The sequence below is a fragment of the Panthera uncia genome, chromosome D2 (genome assembly GCF_023721935.1).
Source record: "Panthera uncia isolate 11264 chromosome D2, Puncia_PCG_1.0, whole genome shotgun sequence".
Taxonomy (NCBI): Eukaryota; Metazoa; Chordata; class Mammalia; order Carnivora; family Felidae; genus Panthera; species Panthera uncia.
In genome coordinates, this window is record NC_064818.1 from 20907935 (window position 1) to 20927474 (window position 19540).

General features: G+C 40.4%; 1 protein-coding gene across 1 annotated transcript in view; it reads right to left on the reverse strand.

Annotated features, from left to right (window-relative positions):
* Positions 1-7560, reverse strand: part of ANK3 (ankyrin 3) — a 335763-nt gene extending 328203 nt beyond the window's left edge. Inside the window, exon 1 of the mRNA XM_049646133.1 lies at positions 6253-7560. Within this exon, the coding sequence (XP_049502090.1) occupies positions 6253-6366 (114 nt within the window). The 5' untranslated portion in view covers positions 6367-7560. The remainder of the gene's footprint in view (positions 1-6252) is intronic.
* Positions 7561-19540: the final 11980 nt, after the last annotated feature.

A 19540-nucleotide genomic window follows, 5' to 3' on the forward strand; every position in this document is an offset into this window, starting at 1 on the left:
TTTGAGACAGAGAGAGAGAGAGAGAGAGAGAGAGAGAGAGAGAGAGAGAGAGAGAGACAGCACGCAAGCAGGGGGAGGGGCAGAGAGAGGGAGACACAGAATCCAAAGCAGGATCCAGGCTCTGAGCTGTCAGCACAGAGCCTGACATGAGGCTGAACTCACGAACCGCAAGATCACGACCTAAGCTGAAGTGGGATGCTTCACTAACCATCGTCCAGGTTTATAACTTTTCTACTGAGCTAAGCCTTATTCCATCCATCCTCTTCCAACAGAGGAAAAGTGGAGACGGGACAGCTGCTGTGCTCCTAGGGAGCTTACCTGCCGGCTTCAGTCAGATAACTTGTTGGCACAACCCCTAAAGGTTCAGGTTGGAAACAGTCCACTCATTCTTCTGCTCACTATGAACATCAATAAAAACAGCAACAACTACCACTATATGACTCTTGTTTTGTGCCAAGCACCATTCTAATATTCATTCATTCATTCATTCATTCATTCATTGAAATCTCATTACAGTCCTGTGACTAAAGCACATTCTATTATTATATTCATTTTGCATGTAAAAAGACTGGGGCACTGACAGGTTAAATAACTTCCCAAGGTCACAGCAGCTAAGAGTGTTAGTACCTGAACTCAGACAATCTTACATATAGGCCATACTCTTAATCATTGCATGGTACTGCCTCTCATCCATCCACCTCCTCCCTCCCTCCCATCCACTTCCTACCCTGCAAGCACCAGTTTGGTAGTAGAAGATTGTGACACCACCTCTGCCCTCAAGGAGCTTATAGTCTCCTGGGTGAGACACACGGAGCTTATAATTATACTGCAGAGCATAAAGGATGCTGAGAGAGAAACCAGGCTCCCTAGAGATCTGGAGTCTGTGTTCTCAGCAGAACAGGACGCAGAGTGGGTTCCCTTTATCTGATACCAGTCCACACAACCCTCACCCTCACAAGTCCAGTCACTATAGTACAAAACCTCCCCTGCCTGGTATCTTCCATCATGGGTGCCATAGGTACATCGGGAGCTAGGAATGGAGAAGGCCTATAAATGTCAGGAAGCATCAAGCTTCTATAGCAATAGATAACACTCAATAATTTATCTCTCTTGAAATTTATTCTCAAACCTTTAAGTTGCTTTAATCCTAAATGAGACTGGTAGATTTTTATGACAATAAACCTAGTGGTTAAATATTCCAAAGTCCTATGATCCAAGTTTAAGTGTAGACCCAACACTTAGAAGCTACATGACCTCAGGCAAGTTATTTGTTCTCTTTAAGTCTATGTTTTAGCTATAAAAAAAAATGGGGATGAAAATAATACCTGTCTCATACAGAAGTTGTGAGAAAAATAGTAGAATAATCCATGGAATCACCCTGCACATTGCCTGGTATACAGTGAGCACCTAAGACATTGTTATGTTATTACAGCAACATGTCTTTGAGGAGTTGAAATCCTGTGTTGGCAATTTTCCATTTATTTTCAAAAATTAAAAAAATAAATTCTTGTGGTAAAACATTAAAATCTATTGCAGAGGGTAAGAAAAACAGACACACTGCCATAGTGCACTGGGTTACTTAGCGATATAAAGCTTGTTATTTAAGGCTCCCAATGTCTAGGAAATAGCTGATCACTTAGAAGGTTCTTTGAATCAAATCCATTTTGATATGCAGCTGTGAAAATATTAACTACATATACTGCTCCATGTTGTAGGTAAAAGAACAAGCTAGACAGCTAGACTTTCCACACTGGAGTCTTAGATCTGCCACTAAATAGTGTGGGAATGCTTAATGGGTTCCTGCCTCAGTTTCCTCATTTGTAAATGGGGATAATAAATACTTTCTTTGTGGGGTAGTTATAAAGATTAAATGAGCCTCTACCTACAAAGCAATTTAAAACCCTACCTGATACATTTTAGGTGGTCAATAAATGCCCTGGAATAAAAGACATGAATCCAGGAAATTTAATTATTCATTTTCCGCTTCAAGCCAGGAACTTGGCAGTTACCCTAGAATCCAATCTCTCCCTCTCACATCCTACACCCAGTCCATTGCCAAATTCTGTTGAGTCTTCCCCTAAATATCTCTTGCATGCAACACCCCCTCTCCACTGTCATAGTCTCTGCCCTGGTTCAGACCCTCAGCATCTCTCATTCCTGAATCACCACCCGTGCTTCCGGAAGGCTCTCCCGGCTGCTATCTGCAGCATGGATGCCTGAGTGATGGTTCTAAACCATAAAGCCATTCAGTTACTCTTCCTACTGCCTCCATTTAAGTCGATTAAAGTCCTCTCTCCTTGGAGAAGGTAATTTCCCACCCTGTGAGATGGGATACAAAGGTCTTCATGATCTGGCTTCTGACCACTTTCCAAGCCATACACTCATATCCCTTTTGCTCCTTATTTATGTTTGCTTTTCACACATGAATGTTCCGTCTTATTTCCACCACACTGGGCATGGGATTCCTGTCCTTTTGCCTGCCTGTCTTGCTCACTCCTCCTCCAAGGCTCAGCTTCACTGAGAAGCTTCTCTGAGCCCATTTGAGTTGAACTGCAGTCTTACAGTGGGCTCCTGTGGCTCCCTTTACATGTGTTATGAAGGGTGATTAGTGATCTCCTCTCTCTGCAGGGAGTCACTGTACTGTTGCCACTCTGCCTCCTGTAGCTTTGCCTCCAACACTGAATGCAGTGCCTGATCCACAGAAGTCACTCAGTAAATGTTTGCTAAATGAATACGTGAATGCAAAAATGAAGCAATAAATATTCATTCCTGCTCTGCCACTGAATAGCTGCATGAGTCTGTTGTTAACAATTAGAAAAGATATTAATCATAAAATTAGCTGTTCCTTTATCCCAGTATACCCTGTGTCCGCAATGCATATAAATGTTTCCTTTTTTAGTATACATATCCTTAGATCACCTCAAAGTGGGGTTTTTTTTTGATAGGACATAATAAATATATACAAGCATACTTGTGAACATTTAAAAAAATTATTGAATAAATTAATGTTATTTCTCCTAATAGCCCTCATTATTGAAATGTACCTTATAGTTTACATGGAGAGAAAGCAAAATATCCAGGTAATGTGGCACCAGAGGCCAGAGGCAACAAGGGAAGTGTGGCCCTGAGAGCATTTGTAACTTCTAGTCCTCATGAACTCGTGGTAGCTTGGGTTATCCACTGACCACCGCCCATGGGCCAGGACCTTGCTCGGTGCAGGGAATATAAAGAGTTCCTCTCTGCAACTTTCTCAGTCAGAGCATGGATCCAATATTGTCCCTCCCAAAGGCACTCTGTCTACCTTTGGCACGCTACCCCACTCAATGCCAGCATTAGCGGCCCATTGGGAGACGAGGAGAGTGAAGGGGAAAATCTATCAGGGAAGAGTGATGGGACAGTGTGTGTAAAGGAGATGGGTAAATGCAGTAGAAAGACACCTTCTAAACAAAATACTCAGGGAAAGTTGCTTTTTGTTTGCTTCGAGTCAGAAAAATTGGGATAAAAAGATTAAAGGTTTGTCCATCTAAATGCATTTCCTTTTAGCAAATAGGAAGATTTTTCCTTTCCTTGACACTAATGTTGCTATGGCAAGAATAAAACACACCATTATTAAAATTCAAGTAATTATAAATTCCAAAAGTTTCCTATGTTTTTTGATTGGTAGCCACTTATTCATGGTTATCAATATGCATAGCAGACCAAATGTGCAATCATGGATTTTTTAAGAACTGATGAAATGTGAATAGAATGTTAATTTTATATATGCATTCTGACTTGATTATAATACTTAGTAATATCTCATACTGTATGAGGTTATGTCATATATATATCAGGAAAAGTTCATCCTGGGCTTGTTTAAACTTCAATTACAGGGGTACCATGAATCAAATTCCTTTACAAAATAGATACTCTTCACGTTTATCTAAAGCTTTTCTATTTTGTGACTTTATGAAATTACTATTACTTTTATGTAATTAAAAGATCCTAGAGGATATTTCTACATATAAGTAAGAGCAATGAACCCCATAATAACCCACAAAGTACATAAGAGAAGCTTTTCCAATTGCTATGGGGCCTATAACATGGAGCAAAGTAACCCAAAAGCCTTCATCAGGATCTTAGGAAAAGGTAGGAAAAAGAAACTCCAAGTAAAAACAATTCACTTTGTAGAGAATAAGTGGTATATATACTATATGACTGAAAAAGAATCTAGATTATGTCTTGAAAGTAATCTAATGTTGACTTTGTACTTTGAAAGCAGTCCCTAAAATCCTTGGACTGTGAATGTTAAGTCTCCTGAAATGCATGTATCTTTGATAGGGAATATACTGGTTTTAGTGTGTTGTGAATTAACTAGTACAATGGCAATGAAAGTGTTATCCACAGGCCACTTTCTGGATCAACTCTGTGACTGTCCTGAGAACAAAACATTTACATCTGCTTGCACATTGACATAGCGATATTGATATTTCTCCATGTTCCCTCCTGGTTGCTAAGAGATTTACGTTGGACAGACTCTGTTGTACTCATAACAAAGCACTTTGGTCCACAAAGCATTTGCTTCAGCTCAGTGAGCCCAGAAGCTCCCTTTGCCTCACCCCTTCCCTATTTTGCTTCCAAGTCAAACAGGGGCCCAGGCCCCAAGGCAGCAGGCCTGTCATCACTACAGGAAACTGCGGTGCATAAGCCTGGCTCGGCTAACAAGTCTTATACAGAGTATTAACAGCAACGATGCGATTGTATCTTTACACAAATATATGTACCTTCTTTCCTCATGTTTCTTAGAAGCCAGCTTATCACGGTGGGAGTGGGTAAAGATGTGTGAAGAGTGGGCACTCCGTAGTGACCTCCCACAGATGAACCTAATACAGTGCAATTAGACCAGAACCTGGCAAAATATGGCAATTCCACAACTCTGTTGTGCATGACTCTGAAATATGCCTGCCAACAATTTCCTAACCTGAGTTTGTACTTTTGTGAAAATCTGTTCAAGAAGTTTATTTACAAGAATATTGAAGTAGGAAGCATCTATATTTAACATCCTGCAGCAAAGCGACTGTACCTCTCCAAACTCAGTCTCATGAAGTCTGCCACATAACAAAACACAGAGAGCCTTCTTTCACAGATCCTAACTCTGAAGAAAATGGCAAAGGCACCAAAAATATTCATGATCAGCCCTGAAGAGAGGTACATGTGGTGGATGAAATCTGCATGTCATTTAGAAGGCACATGCATCACTGCTCACAGCAAATTAAGATTATCTTTCCCTTGGGAATTCTCACAAAGAGACATAAAAATGCTTTATGACCTGACTTTCATATTCAGAGCACAGAGTTTTAGTCAATTTTTATTAATTGCTATAGAGGAAAAGTGCTTCGGGCCCTCACTCCCCAGTGGGTACCTAGGAGTCACATTTAAGGGCACAGCCACTAAACACTCAGTAAGTACTCTCCGGCTGTAATGAAACACCACTGACCTAGAATATTCCTCCTATCTTCCCCCTGCCATAGAATATCAGTTGGGGATGATGAATGCCCATGCTTTAATCAGAAGCAATCAGCGGTGAAGGCTGCAGGTCCCTGCCCTGCCATGGGAATTCCTGCGTTCAGGATAATTCCTCTCACCCAGCAGAGAATAACAAACCTCTGTGATTTCAGCTTCATTTAACAAAAGAAAGTCATTTCTGGCAGCTTGTTTCCTTCGCACAACCTAACTAAAAGCACCTTAGAGAAAAAAGAGGCAAAAGGAGGGGAAGAAAGCAAAGCAGGAAATGACTTTTCTGCTACGTCTTTAAGGTCACAGATGTGCCTGAGAAATGCACACATGTGACAGTAGTTCTAGCACAAAAGCTCCTTTTCCACGAGCCTAGACCTCCAACAAGTACAAAGACCGGCTCGCTCGCCTCTCCCTCAGACCCAAGTCACCGCAGTCCATTTAACCTTGACCGGGCTGGGAAGAAACTACTTTGAACTCCCTTGCAACACCTTTCTGTGTCATGGCAACATGCCCCTGCCTGTGTCAAGTGCAGGCACACCTTCCGCATCAGCACTGCAATCACCCCCACACAGGACAGACTCTCCCCCTGCCTAGCCCATCCTCTGGCCATGGTCGGCCACTGGGTTTTATCATCCGTTCCCAATTTATACTCTACACAGCACGTAAAAATAGCCCTTAATGCTTCTAACAGACGCCAGGAGGAGATTAAAACAAAAAGAATCCAGGCAAGATTTATGCTCTGGCGTATACAACTACCTTTTTCTTCCGATCCCGGGACCGTTTGCGGTGTTTCCTTTTCTTCTCAGTCTCCTCTTCAGCATTGATTTCTAAATCCCTGTTTTTCTTTAATTGTGAGGCTGCATGAGCCATAATGCATTGAAAAAGCTCTTCTCAAGCACGCAGGGCTTCCTTGTATAAGGTGATATCCTCAGGCACCTTTAACCAGGCTTACAGTAGCATTCCAATCACTGGAGAGAAACCTTTGACCAGAAGCAGGAAGACATTCAAAATGCAGAGATGCTGTCGAAGCTGAAGCTTTTAAAAACCCAAAAGACGGCTTCCAGACTTCATCCTACACCTTCCTCTACCTGAACCTTTACACGAGAGTGCAGCCATCGTAATGCATTTATCGTAGTGAAAAAGACAGCTGGGACAGAGGAAGCTGTATTATGGCTGTATCCCCTGCCACCAGCTGGAAGTGTCTAAGTGATTCCTCGGAAGGGGGAATGCTGCAAAGGATGGTTCTCTGAAGGGAAAAAATCCAGAGTCACCACACATGCAGGAGCGAAAATCCAGCACTAATTCGGAAAACCTATTTTAGAATCCTTTGGAAAAAAGACAGGGCTGCAATTTATACATCACCACTAGTTCGGCACAGAGCATAATTTAACCCATAATAGAATGGAGCTGTTCCTCCTTTAGTTTAACTGCTGCTGGTGACAAAATATATAAAATAAGATTTCACAAAATACACTAAATTTTGCTGAGGAGACCCTGACTGAATTACAGGGAAAACAATGCAGGCATTGCTGGCCTCAACAGTGCATCCTTTATGCTGAACTATCAGCCTAAATGCATTTTGTGGGAGAGGACTACAGAGGGGCCTGTTGTCTTTTAAAAACAACATGCTGATTACAACACATCATACAGAAAGACGTGAGCATGTTGGTGTATGGAACAGACGCCTGATTCACAGGAGTTCCCCAGGACTCTCCTCTCATGTGGTCCACAGGTCAGAGGATGGGTGCAGCACTCAGGGCTGTGGAGACACTGAAATGCAGCCCTGGCTTTCATGTCAGGGTTTGCTTCCATCACCTTACTATTTTTGCCACCTGAGTCCTCAATGACTGCAGCCTCTGAATATTCATGATGTGAAGCGGAGCGGCGGCAGTGGGGTGGCTGGGTGGCTTCTGCCAAGAGGCACACACTGGAAGAAACATACTAAGTCAGGAGCCGTTTATACACACGTGGTATTCACACAGCATTAGCAAGACATGGCTAAATGGTAGACCGGACCTAAAACACTCGGGCTCTGGTAAGAAACCCTAAATTCACTAGGAAAAGGAGCAGAAAAAAAATTTTTTTTAAAAATGATGCTCTGTTGAAAAGACTTTGTATGTGTGCTTCCTATACTGTAAGTCCATGTGCTTCTCCCAATACAAAAAAATCTGTAACTTTGGAGATGGGTGCACTTGGCTTTGCAGGAGTGACGGCTAACGTGTGCGAAGGCTGAAGCAAGAAGTCCGAACGTGCCACGTGAAGAGCTGCTTGGGTTCTCTGGGGCTGTGGTTTATGTGCTTCATAAAGAACCCCCAGTGGGAGCTCCTGAAAACATCCATCCACTACATTTCTGATTCGGACATCACAGATCTTCTTCCCTGTCTCCTTGTAGGGGGCTTTACCCTCTGCCGGGCAGTGACAGGCAGTGAGAAGGGAAGATGCTGGGCCCATGGATTTCCAGTCCTGCTGCCAGTGGATGGCACACTCCTCTGGGGCCTCACCGTGAACCACCTGAAAACCAGGCGGGTCAAACTGTTTCCAAGGGGCTACTGCGTGCACTGATGTTCATGGGCTGCTTCCCCACAGAAATCATCTTCAGCAAGAGAGAGTCCTGGAAACGTTCTCCATTGCCTACCAAACCATCATCTCGCAAGAGGGAGGAGAAAAGGAAGGAAGGGAAGTAAAGGTGACTCAGATCCAAGAGCAATAAGCCATATCTGGATCTTAGTAATAAAAATAAGTGTTTTTCTACCAGAAGAATTTTTTTTTTATTGTCATAGGAATAGGTGGAGTGGAGAAAAGAAGGAAAATTAAAACTTTTTTATAGTCTCCCTTTTATAAATTACCTTGCACTTTTGAGGAACATTCATATAATTTCCTTTCCTTATTTTCAGCAAGTTGAAGGACCAGCCAGCTAAAGAACTGGCTGGTTTCCCACTGGCTCCTGGGCCTTTTTTTCTTTCTTTGTAGACACTAATGAAACTTTAAAATATAAGTATTCTTGATCAGAGTAACCTCTTTGTCTGCGGCTGGCAAACCTATACTTCCCCATTGATCTCTATCAGCCAAAGCATATTGGAAATTAGGAAAACGAACATTCACAGGTATTTCTCAAAACATTTTCTCTAGAATAATAGTTTGTTTTCCCCAAATTATCCCAAAGTTGAGTCCATCACAATCTTTATGTCAACAAAATATAAAGTTTTTGTTATGTTTGATTTTGGAGTATTTCAGTAAGTGGTGGATCCATCAAAAATAAATTCTAAGGCTTGCTTGTTTAGATTTCTAATCTCACAGAAAATGTGGGGTTTTGTCCTCCATTTCTAAATCAGAAGAACTTTTGGAGCACCTGGTGGCTCAGCTGATTAACCGTCTGACTTTGGCTCAGGTCATGATCTCACTGCTCATGAGTTCGAGCCCTGCATTGGGCTCCGGGCTCTGTGCAGACAGCTCAGAGCCTGGAGCCTGCTTCGGATTCTGTGTTTCCCTCTCTTCTCTTCCCCTGCTCATGCTCTGTGTCTCTGCCTCTCAAAAATAAATAAATATTTTAAAAATAAATAAATAAACCAGAACTTTTAACAGCAATGCTGCCAAGGAAGCAGCCCTGAGGGTCTGAGATTTTGATGGTTATACTACTAAAGTCTTAGTTCCTTTCTCCCTATCCAGCCTATGCCCTGACAGGTAACTCCCTAGCTTCTTGTGTACTTACTCTCAATACAAAGGCATTTACCCAGGATAGCCACAAATACTAGTTTTTTTCCTCTCAAAGTGAACTGACAGTTCTGTCGGTAATTCTAGAAAGCAAGCCCTTATAAGAGCTAAAAACATGGAAAGAACTTTTAAAAACTTTATTCTCTGAAGATTCATAAAACTTTTCCACTTAAGTCTGAATAGGTTGCTCTCTTCTGCAAGGTTACAGAATTAGTACAAATCCCCAAAGTAGAAGGATGGTGCAGCTGGTACGAGAGTGTATCTCTGAGCAGAGAGGCAGCTCTCCGACAGCAAGAAGGAAATACAGGAATAGTATTACAGCAAGCCCCCCATCTGAAACAATGATGCAAGTTTCAGCCGGTTTAATTATCACCTGCATATAGGTTAACTTTTCCAATCCTGCTTCCTGACATTGGCCACGGGGGTGTACTGGACAGGATGGGGATGGCCTGGGCATGGAATATCAAAGCTGTTGAAAGTTAAAGAAAAACTATTCTTAAGCCACTCCTCTCCAGGGAAGGCGGGAGGGGAATCTGTTCTAGTTTTAGAAGAGTCCCAGGTATAGGGATTCCTAAAGCATCCTTTCTACAATAAAGTAAAAGACTGATCTTCCAAACTTGTTAGCTACAGAAATCCTTCTTTGAAGAAATCCTATGGGAAAGGCAATTACAACAAACATAACAGTGGAGCCACTTGGCTGAACTGAAAGAATGGTATCTGGGAGCCCAGCCCTACTGCCTACCCTTCCTGCAGAAGGCAGCCTGGGTAAGCAAATTTGAAAACCAGCCAACTGAAGCAAGAAGGAGTCCTGGTCTTTTCCTTTCCTGAACCTTGGTTACCAGAACTTATGTTGAAAAGCAACTCTGGTTAAAACTTTCCTTATGATTTTGTCCAAAATAATTCCTGATTTCTTACCAAAAATGACAAATTTCATTTACAGTACTTCCTATCTGTGCGTAATGCACATAAAACTAGTACAAAAAAGTAAAAATCCCGTTTTAGCTGGATTTCTGGTGGCTGGAGTAATATTTGTACCTTGAGTGATTTCTAATCCAGGAATCACAAGCTGGTGACTAAATATCCCACTGAAACAAAACCAAGTCAACTCATTAAGATGTTTTACAGACTTTAGATGCCAGTGAGGGAATTTTTTCTTCACAGTTGGGGTATACACCTTGCCAGGATTTTGAGATAAATTTTTACTATTACTTCAGCCAATTAATAACTTGATCCCTCTGAGGTGTCATTCTATATTGTGTCTCCACATTGTTGAACTGGGTTGGCACACAAACAACGTGTGTGTGATTTCTATGAGGAGGATACTATCTCTTGGTCGTTTTGAAGTTACAGTAACTGTGCATTTTGAAAAAATATTACATAGTAATGTAGAGAAGTGGAGGATTAGAGTATACAGAAAAATGGAGGATGGGAAACCAAAAGAAAGAAAGAAAAGAAAAAGAAGAAAAGAAATGGGAAAAGAAAAGAAAAGAAAAGAAAAAAGAAAAAAATAGTTCCCATCTGCTGGGGAGGCTGTACCTTCCCAACGCTACCCTCTGCTCTCGGTAATGAGCAACGTGTGTATTTTGATGGAAGGAAAACTATTTCATATTGCACCTACTTCAGCTTCCTCGGGAACAGAGCAGCCTCACCGTGAGAGTCACAATATTTTTCCTTCACAAAGAAAAATGGATCCATCATCATTTCATTAACTTTGGCATCCTAGATAAAGATGATGTCAAGAGACCTTGAGCAGGTTCTGAACAACGTGGGGAACAAGAAAGAAAACAAGCACTAAACCTGTCAATGGTTGTAAATGACAAAAAAGCACCCTGGGAAATACTCAACTCATCGTCATGTATTCTTCATTTTCAGATGAGACACATGAAATGCTAAAAAAAAAAAAAAAAAAAAAAAAAAAAAAAAAGTTGGACAATACTGAAAGATTGGAGGTCCTTCCCACACCATTGTAGGGGTGGCACCTTCGGATAAATGAGCACTGGCTTTGGGCCCATCTCTCTTACTGCTCAGTCTGACCTCTGTCCCTGGAGAAGACTGTCTGTCCAACTAACTGGCCTGACCTCAGTGCTAGAGAGCCAGCTGGCCCCAAGCTGCCAGCTGCTTCTGTCACCTCACAGGTGCAGCAAGGACAGGCACATGGGGACGGCTTCCCCAAGGTCTCTCTATCACAGCCACACTGGCCAACAGCAGGGATCCCTCATGCTCCAGGGAAGACCCCCCACAGGGACATCCCTGTTTTCCATCTGACCCAAAGGAGTAGACGGGTAGTGCCTGGCAGAGCACTGTGTTGGAAGCCAGCACCAAGAAGGGTGGGTGAATGAAATGTATTGCACAAGCCACTTCCTCTCTGGGCCCCTGTTCTTACAGAAGGAGGTAGCTTGGACCAAAGAACTTTGAAGCCATCATCTCATGAATCCAAAATGCTACGATCTGAAGTGATAAAAGGTTGTGGGTGTTTGGAAATAAATATACCTTTCCTATAATCTTCCTTTAAGGAGAGTTTGTAATCTATCTGGCCAATACAGTAGCCACCAGCCATATTTGGCTATTGGGCACTGAAATGTGACTAGTGTGTTTAGAATTTAAATTTTAAACTTAAAGACATATTCAATTCAGGGGTGCCTGGGTGGCTCAGTCAGTTAAGCGTCCAACTTCGAGTCAGGTTATGATCTCACGGTCCGCGGGTTCGAGCCCTATGCTGGGCTCTGTGCTGACAGCTCAGAGCCTGGAGCCTGCTTCGGACTCTGCCCCTCCCCTGCTCATACTCTGTCTCTGTCTCTTTGTGTCTCTGTCTCTCTCAAAAATAAATAAACATTAAAAAAAACATATTCGATTCAAATACTGGAACACATTTAAGTGTGTCTAAAACAACCTGGATTTGGGAATCTACTTTTTCAACTTTAAACTTTATTTGAAAAATACAGATCAAGTATTTCCAGTAATTTAGCATCCAAATTAAGACATAAAATAAATGGATTTCAAGAAAAAAGCAATATAAAATACTTTAGTAATAACTTTATATATTAAGTCATGTTGAAATGAGACTATTTTAGATATGTTCAGTTAAATAAAACATATTAAAATAAATTTAACTTTTTAAAAAGGTCTTGAAATGTGGCTGTTAGAAATTTGAAAATATATGTGTGGCTCACACTATAGTGATAGTCTATATGAAGAGTGTATATTAACAAAAAGAGGGCCTTATCTGCCAGAAATTATCTTCCCAAAGACAGATATTTCTCCAAAAAAGCATTAGAAGACACTCAGCACTCAGTCATGCTTTCTGTTTGAAAAGGCGAGGCACACAAAGGTAGTATGTTCTCAGGCATTTGTGCTGAAAGAACCATTCAGGTGCTCATGGACTCGCCCATTCACCCTGCTGGTCATTGTGGTTAGCACCTGGGACATACAGATGACTGGAACTTGGTTCCTGCCCTCAAGCAATGGATGGGAGAGAGAGACAAGTCAACCAGCAATTACAGCGCACGTTCAGATGCTGTGGAAGCAGAGCGGGGCATAGCGAAGAGATCACCCAGAAGAGTGCTACTCAGTCAGGAATGAAGTCCCTCTTTATCAGCCACAGAGCTCACAGTTTCACAATTTGACCCCGCACAGTCCAGTCACTTAGCCAACTGCTCACGCACTGTGGATTTCCCTTTATGGTCCAGGTGTTGTTATAGGCACTGGCGATGCCAGTGGTGAGTAAGACAGAAGAGGCCCCGTGCCTTGCAGCTTCCATTCTTGTCAGTGTGGGATGGGGGGGGGGGGGGAGAGTAAGCAAACAGATACAGGAAGAAGATAGCTTCGGGGAGTTCCAAGTGTTGTGAAGGAAATAAAGCTTCGTGACCAAATTGAAAGTGACTGGGTAGGAACAACTGTTCACGGACTCCGCCTCTTTCCATTTTTGATTCTCCAGGAAAAATAAATGAAGATGGTGAGGAGACAATTGAGTTGAGTCTTCCACTCCATTAGGGTAGGGATTCCCTCACATGGCCTAAACTAGGCCACTGATTACAGTGGCGGATGGTGAATGTAAATGTTTTCTCAAGTAATGTGCTCGCTTCAAAGATAGCTATTACTAAAGATAAACAATAGATGCTTTTGTATCACTTCTCTCCTGAACTATGTGGATACTTATAGCTTCCATCACCTTTTCTTAATTGACAGTTTAATAACTATTCCAATAGCATGGATGTCATATGTCTACTAAGTAATAGAATAAATTTTCCTATGGATCTTGTGGAGATAAATCTCATTGTTTCATAGGAAACATAACATATTTTATGAGAGAATATTCTTTGGATATTTCACTAAACTCTTGTTATTTAATGTTTATACAATAATCATATTTGAAGTGGCCCAATGCAAAGACAGTGCAAACAAGCAGGGTCAAACAGCTCTTACCCCAACCTTGCTACATATGGCTATGAGACCTTAGAGAAGTCCCTTATCCTTCCTCAGTCTTTACTCCCGTATCTGCAAAAGGAAAGGAACTCTAAAGTCTTTCTCCCAGAATACACACTCTGTGATGCCAAAATACAATTATAGGAAGGACAATGATTGACTTATGTGCTCTTCTTCTGTTGGTATATTCTGGTCAAGATATAAGGAAAGTAAGTCCACTTTTAAAACATTTCTTTTAAGGGGTGCTGGGTGGCTCAGTCAGTTGAGTGTCCAACTTAGGCTCAGGTCATGATCTCATGGCTCATGGGGTCCAACCCCACGTTGGGCTCTGTGCTGACATTTCAGAGCCTGGAGCCTGCTTCAGATTCTGGGTCTCTTTCTCTCTCTGCCCCTCCCTCACTTGCACTCTGTCTCTCTCTGTCTCTCAAAAATAAATAAAACGTAAAAAAAATTTTTTTTTAATATTTCTTTTAAGAGGAAACTGAAAGTCAAAGGTATGAAGGAGATAGGATTTAAAAATTCAGGAATCTGCTGGCCTACTCTGTGATCATTTGCTAACACTGTATATGAGGGATAGAGTGGTGCATAAGAAAGTAAAGGTTCTTGTGGTGCCTGGGTGACTCAGTCAGTTACGTGTCTGACTCTCGGTTTTGGCTCAGGTCATGATCTCACAGTTTGTGGGTTCGAGCCCTGCATCTGGCTCTGCCCTGCCAGCCTGAAGCCTGCTTGGGATTCTCTCCCTCCCCCCTCTCTCTGTCCCTTCCTGCCACCCACAATCTCTGTCAAAATAAATAAATAAATAAAAATTTTTTTTAAAGACAGCAAATGTTCTTATTTTTAGAAATTTTTTAGTTCACTCATGAGGTCATCTATAGTGACCAAGGATAGTATAATAATGACGACTGAGCACTGTGCCAGAGACATTGGAAAGGAAATCAGCCAGATATTCACACTATAACTCAGGTAATAATTCACCGTACTTTAGACCATATCAATCATGCAGAGATTTCCATCTGACAAAAAAGAAAAAAGTCTATTTTCTCAGATTTGACACTGACTTACTGCTCTAGAAAAGAGCTATATGCAAAGTTTATAGCCCTTTTCTCATGTAAAATGGAAATAATGGTATCTGCTTATTGCTAGTATGTTTTGATCGCTAATGTTTATGAAACAATATGATCACAGAAGACAAAAACAGTACATGTAATCACAAGGCATTCCACAGGGTCTCCAAGTGTATTTAGGATCTGCCTCTTCCTACCTTACTATGGTAAGTCTTGGTAGGCTTTCTCTCTTACATTGCTTCACAAGGCCAATTATAAATTAGACAAATTAAACTTTCTGTTGTATGTTCCATAACCTTGTACCTTTTTACCTGCTCTTCTATTATATCATGTTAGGACATAATCACAAGGGTTAGTAACATTTGAAAAACAAACAAACAAACAGAAGTAGATTCATAAATACAGAGAACTCGTGGTTGCCAGAGGGGAGAAGTGTGTGGGGATGGGCAAAACAGGCGAAGGGGTTAAGAGGTGAAAACTTCCAGCTATAAGATAAACAAGTCATGGGGAAGAAAAGTACATCATAGGAACTATAATCAGTTATATTACAATAACTTTGTATTGTAACAGGTGGTAACTAGACTTATCATGAGCACTTTGTGAAGTATTTATAGTGTATCCTTGAACAACATGGGGGTTAGGGGCACCAACTCTCTGCACAGTTGACTTCTGACTCCCTAAAAACTTAATCGCTAATAGCCTACTATTGACTAGAAGTCTTACCAATAACATAAACAGTTGATTAACACATATTTTGTATATGTATTATATATACTATCTTACAGTGAAGTAAGCTAGAGAAAAGAAAGTGTTATAATGAAGAAGAAAAATACATTTACAGTATTGAACTATATTTCTTTAAAACAAGTATGTGTTGAGCGGATCGATGCAGCTCAAATCCATGCTGCTCAAGGGTCAGGTGTAACGGTCGAATCACTATGTTGCAGGCCGGAAACTAATAGAATATTGTTGTGTCAACTGCACTTCAATTTTTAAGGAATAAAGTTTGACTATTCAAAATATTCTGTTTGGCATATAAGGTTATATGTCTGGAAAAAATAAGTTATGACACCCTTTAAAAAAAGATAAGAATTGAAAATAATTTTCTTATTCTTTTCCAATTTTTCTTTTTTAAAAAAGGGTGGGGTAGAGGGTGTATCTTTCCAAATACTATGAAGTGTGGCTTGATTCAGGCAGATTTCATCCTATTCATTTTTTTGTATTTTCTAAGGCAAGGGTCAGCAAACATTTTTGTTAAAGGCCAGATAGTAAGTATTTTGGGCTCTGTAGGCCAGATAGTCTCTGTTGTAGTTACTCAACTTTGTCGCTGCAATGCAAAAAGCAGCCAGAGACCACATATAAACCAGTAAATGTGGCTAGGATCCAATAAAACTTTATTTATGGATACTGCAATTGGAATTTCACATAATTTTCACGTGTCATCAAGTATTATTCTTCTTTTGATTTGTTTTCAACCATTTAAAAATGTAAATACCATTAGCTTGCAGGCAATTCAAAAACAAGGTCGGATTTGGCCCAAGGTCCACAGTTTGCTGACCCCTCTTCCAAGGCATCATATCGCTTGCGACATACTGTTCTGAGGGTTTCTGAAAAATAGAGTGAATGAACACTAGTGTCCAAAACGGATGCTTGGAATGTTTATGTGTATACACATGTATATACATATATAGTGTGACTGTGTATATATTTGCAAAAGAATCTACCCTTTGTATTTGAACATAGTAACTGTCATTTGAGTCATGGAAAGACATTACTATGGGTGTTTTTTACCTCATGTACAGACAAGTCAAAGTTCTTTATTAACTCACTCATTGAAATATATTTGTTGGACACTTCCCTTATGAAGTAGCATGATCCGACACACGTATTTATGACACCCAAACTCAACAAGTGTTCGGTAGTATGAGGAAGAGAGCAATTTGAAGTAGAACAACTGATCCCACACATAGTTCTATTTGAGGAGCATTTGCCCTGGAGTGAGCCTTCAACAGGACCCAAACCATGATATTCTCTATGCAATACACTGGCCATGTGGTTCACTTCTGCATTCTATTTCTTCCCCTACAAAGTTCCAATGTTTTATTTGTAATTTACTATCATATTCTAAATATTTCCTGTTAAGTGACCAAATCCTTTGTAGAGCAAAGCACTGGAATAAACAAATATTTACGGAGTATCTCCTGTATTTCTAATACTCTACTAAAACTAATAGAAAATGAAAGAGAACATGCATAACCTTGTGTTTTAATATCAGAATCATGATTACAGACTTACATGCTTCTTTTCGGCATTATTTCATCACAAGAACTAAACTTGGACTTTTGTCAATAGTAAATGAATGGTACGATTTTCAAACAACTAGCTGCCAAGATGTGGACGCAATGGAAGAATGCGCTTAGAGCTATGATCTCCAAGGACCTCTATTTGCTCTGATGGAGAGTGGATTGTCCTTTAAGAAACATAAGATAGGTTTATTCCTCTTCTTCTGTCTCCAACTTCCTCCCTCACCCCAACACATACACTCTACCGTTAATCAGAGAAAGGGAAAGGCCAGATGGTTTGGGGGATTAGCAATGAGGAAAGGCCCACGTTTCACCTCACGGTTGTTATTAAATTCTAGTGCAGATTGGCAGGGATACAAAACTCAGGCCATCTGAGAGCTCTTGGGGAGTGTTGGTCCATTTCCTAATGAGCAGGTGTTGACATGGAAAAAGCTGCCTATACAACAGTGCTGCAGGCACGGAGCCGCTACAGATCCGGAGATGTGGAGAATCTTCCTCAGTGTTTCCTCCCACCTGAGAAACCATGCATTCAATTCTACACACCCAGACGTGTTCTGTACCTTCCTGCAGCATACCCAATAAAATATATCAATAAAATATTCGATCCATGGTCTATCCTGCAGAGGTGGTGATTTCACAACACTTTGCCTTACTTTAAAAATTCTCTCCAGCATCTACTTAATTTAAATCTAATTTAATTTGGGTCCCACAAAATTTCAATAACCCCTTGTAGACATGCTTGTGCATACAGATTGCACACTGCATTAACTATTTCCTGGATGGATATTGGCCTCAATAGTCCAGTCAATGAAAACAAAATATACACCAAAATCTTTAATATGGAGATTTTTTTTCACAGACATGATACTAAAATCTAGTAACATTTAGCTGAAGTCTATATTCCATAAGTGGTGATAGTAGGGTTTACTAAATAGAAATACCACTTTACCACAGACATGTAATGCGTTTTACCATGTCAGGGAGCTGATCAGTTAGACTGGAAAGAAAAGCACAGAATTATGGCAAGTAGTTTAACACAGATCCAATATATATGCCATTTTCAACTATGATTTTCCGGCCAACTGATTCTTTTAAAGACTCAGGAAGCCATGGATATTTGACTTATAAGAAAGGAATAAGAATGCTGATTCTGCTTCCAACCAAAATGTCTGTAAGTCATTTTAATAACGGTGATGTTTTCAAATAAAAACATGATGCTTATAAGAAACGAATTTCCCCCATCTTTATGAGTTCTTGTGAATGTTAACAGCAAAAGCAAAAATCCTAAGGAAACTACTATATTTCATGATGCCATGTTCTACTAGGATGATAATAAAATCCGTCTTTTGTATAAGTAGATCATCTCAAGCTTTAGGTAACTCTAGAGATTTTATAAAGCTCCATAGATCTTATTACATAGAGTGTAGCAATTTAAAAATGCAAATAATTCTGTAAGTTGTGGCTGTGTAAGGCTTTTAAAAGTCATTTTTATTTATTTTTCATGTCTTCAACATATATGCTAAAAATTTTAAATTGTGGATTAAAAACAGGAAAATCATATTGCATTACCTTATACCTGTTAGAATGGCTATTCAAAAAGACAAGAAATAGCAAGTGTTGGCGAGGATGTGGAAGAAAAAGGAATCCTTGTGCATCGTTGGTGGGAGTGTAAATTGGTGCAGTAAAAACAGTATGGAGGTTCCTCAAAAAATTAAAAATAGAATTACCATATGATCCAAGGATTCCACTACTGGATATTTACCCAAAGAAAACTAAAACACTAATTCAAAAAGGTATGCACACCCCTATATTTACTACAGCATTATTTATAATTGCCAAAATAAGGAAGCAACCTACGTGCCCACTGGGAGATGAACAGATAAAGAAGATGTGATATATGTATGTATGTGTATGTACACACACACACACACACACACACACACACAGTGAAATATTAGTCATAAACAAGAATAAGACCTTGGCATTTGTGACAACATGGATGGACCTAGAGGGTATTATGGTAAGTGAGATAAATCAGACAAAGGCACATGCTATAATTTCATTTATATGTGGAATCTTAAAAAAAACAGCAAATGAGCAAACAAACAATAGCAAATATAGACCCATAAGTACAGAGAACAGGTGGTTGTCAGAGGGAAGAGGGGCAGGAGTTGATGGGTAAAACAGATAAAGGGGATTAAGAATACACTTGACAACAACAGCAAAACAACAAACAACAACAAACACTGAAAACAGAATTACCAAATGAGTCAGCAATTCCATTTCTGGGTATGTATCTGAAGGAAGCAAAATCACTATCTTGAAAAGGTATCTATGCCCCATGTTTTATTTACAATAGTAAAACCTGGAAACAGTCTAAGTGTCTATGGACAAACAAGTGAATAAAAAAAAATCTTACACACACAACTACCCACCTACACACACCCCCCACATGCACACACATACAGAGGAATATTAGTCAGCCACAATAAGGAAGATAATTCTGCCATTTGTGACAGCATGAATGGACCTTGAGGGCATTAT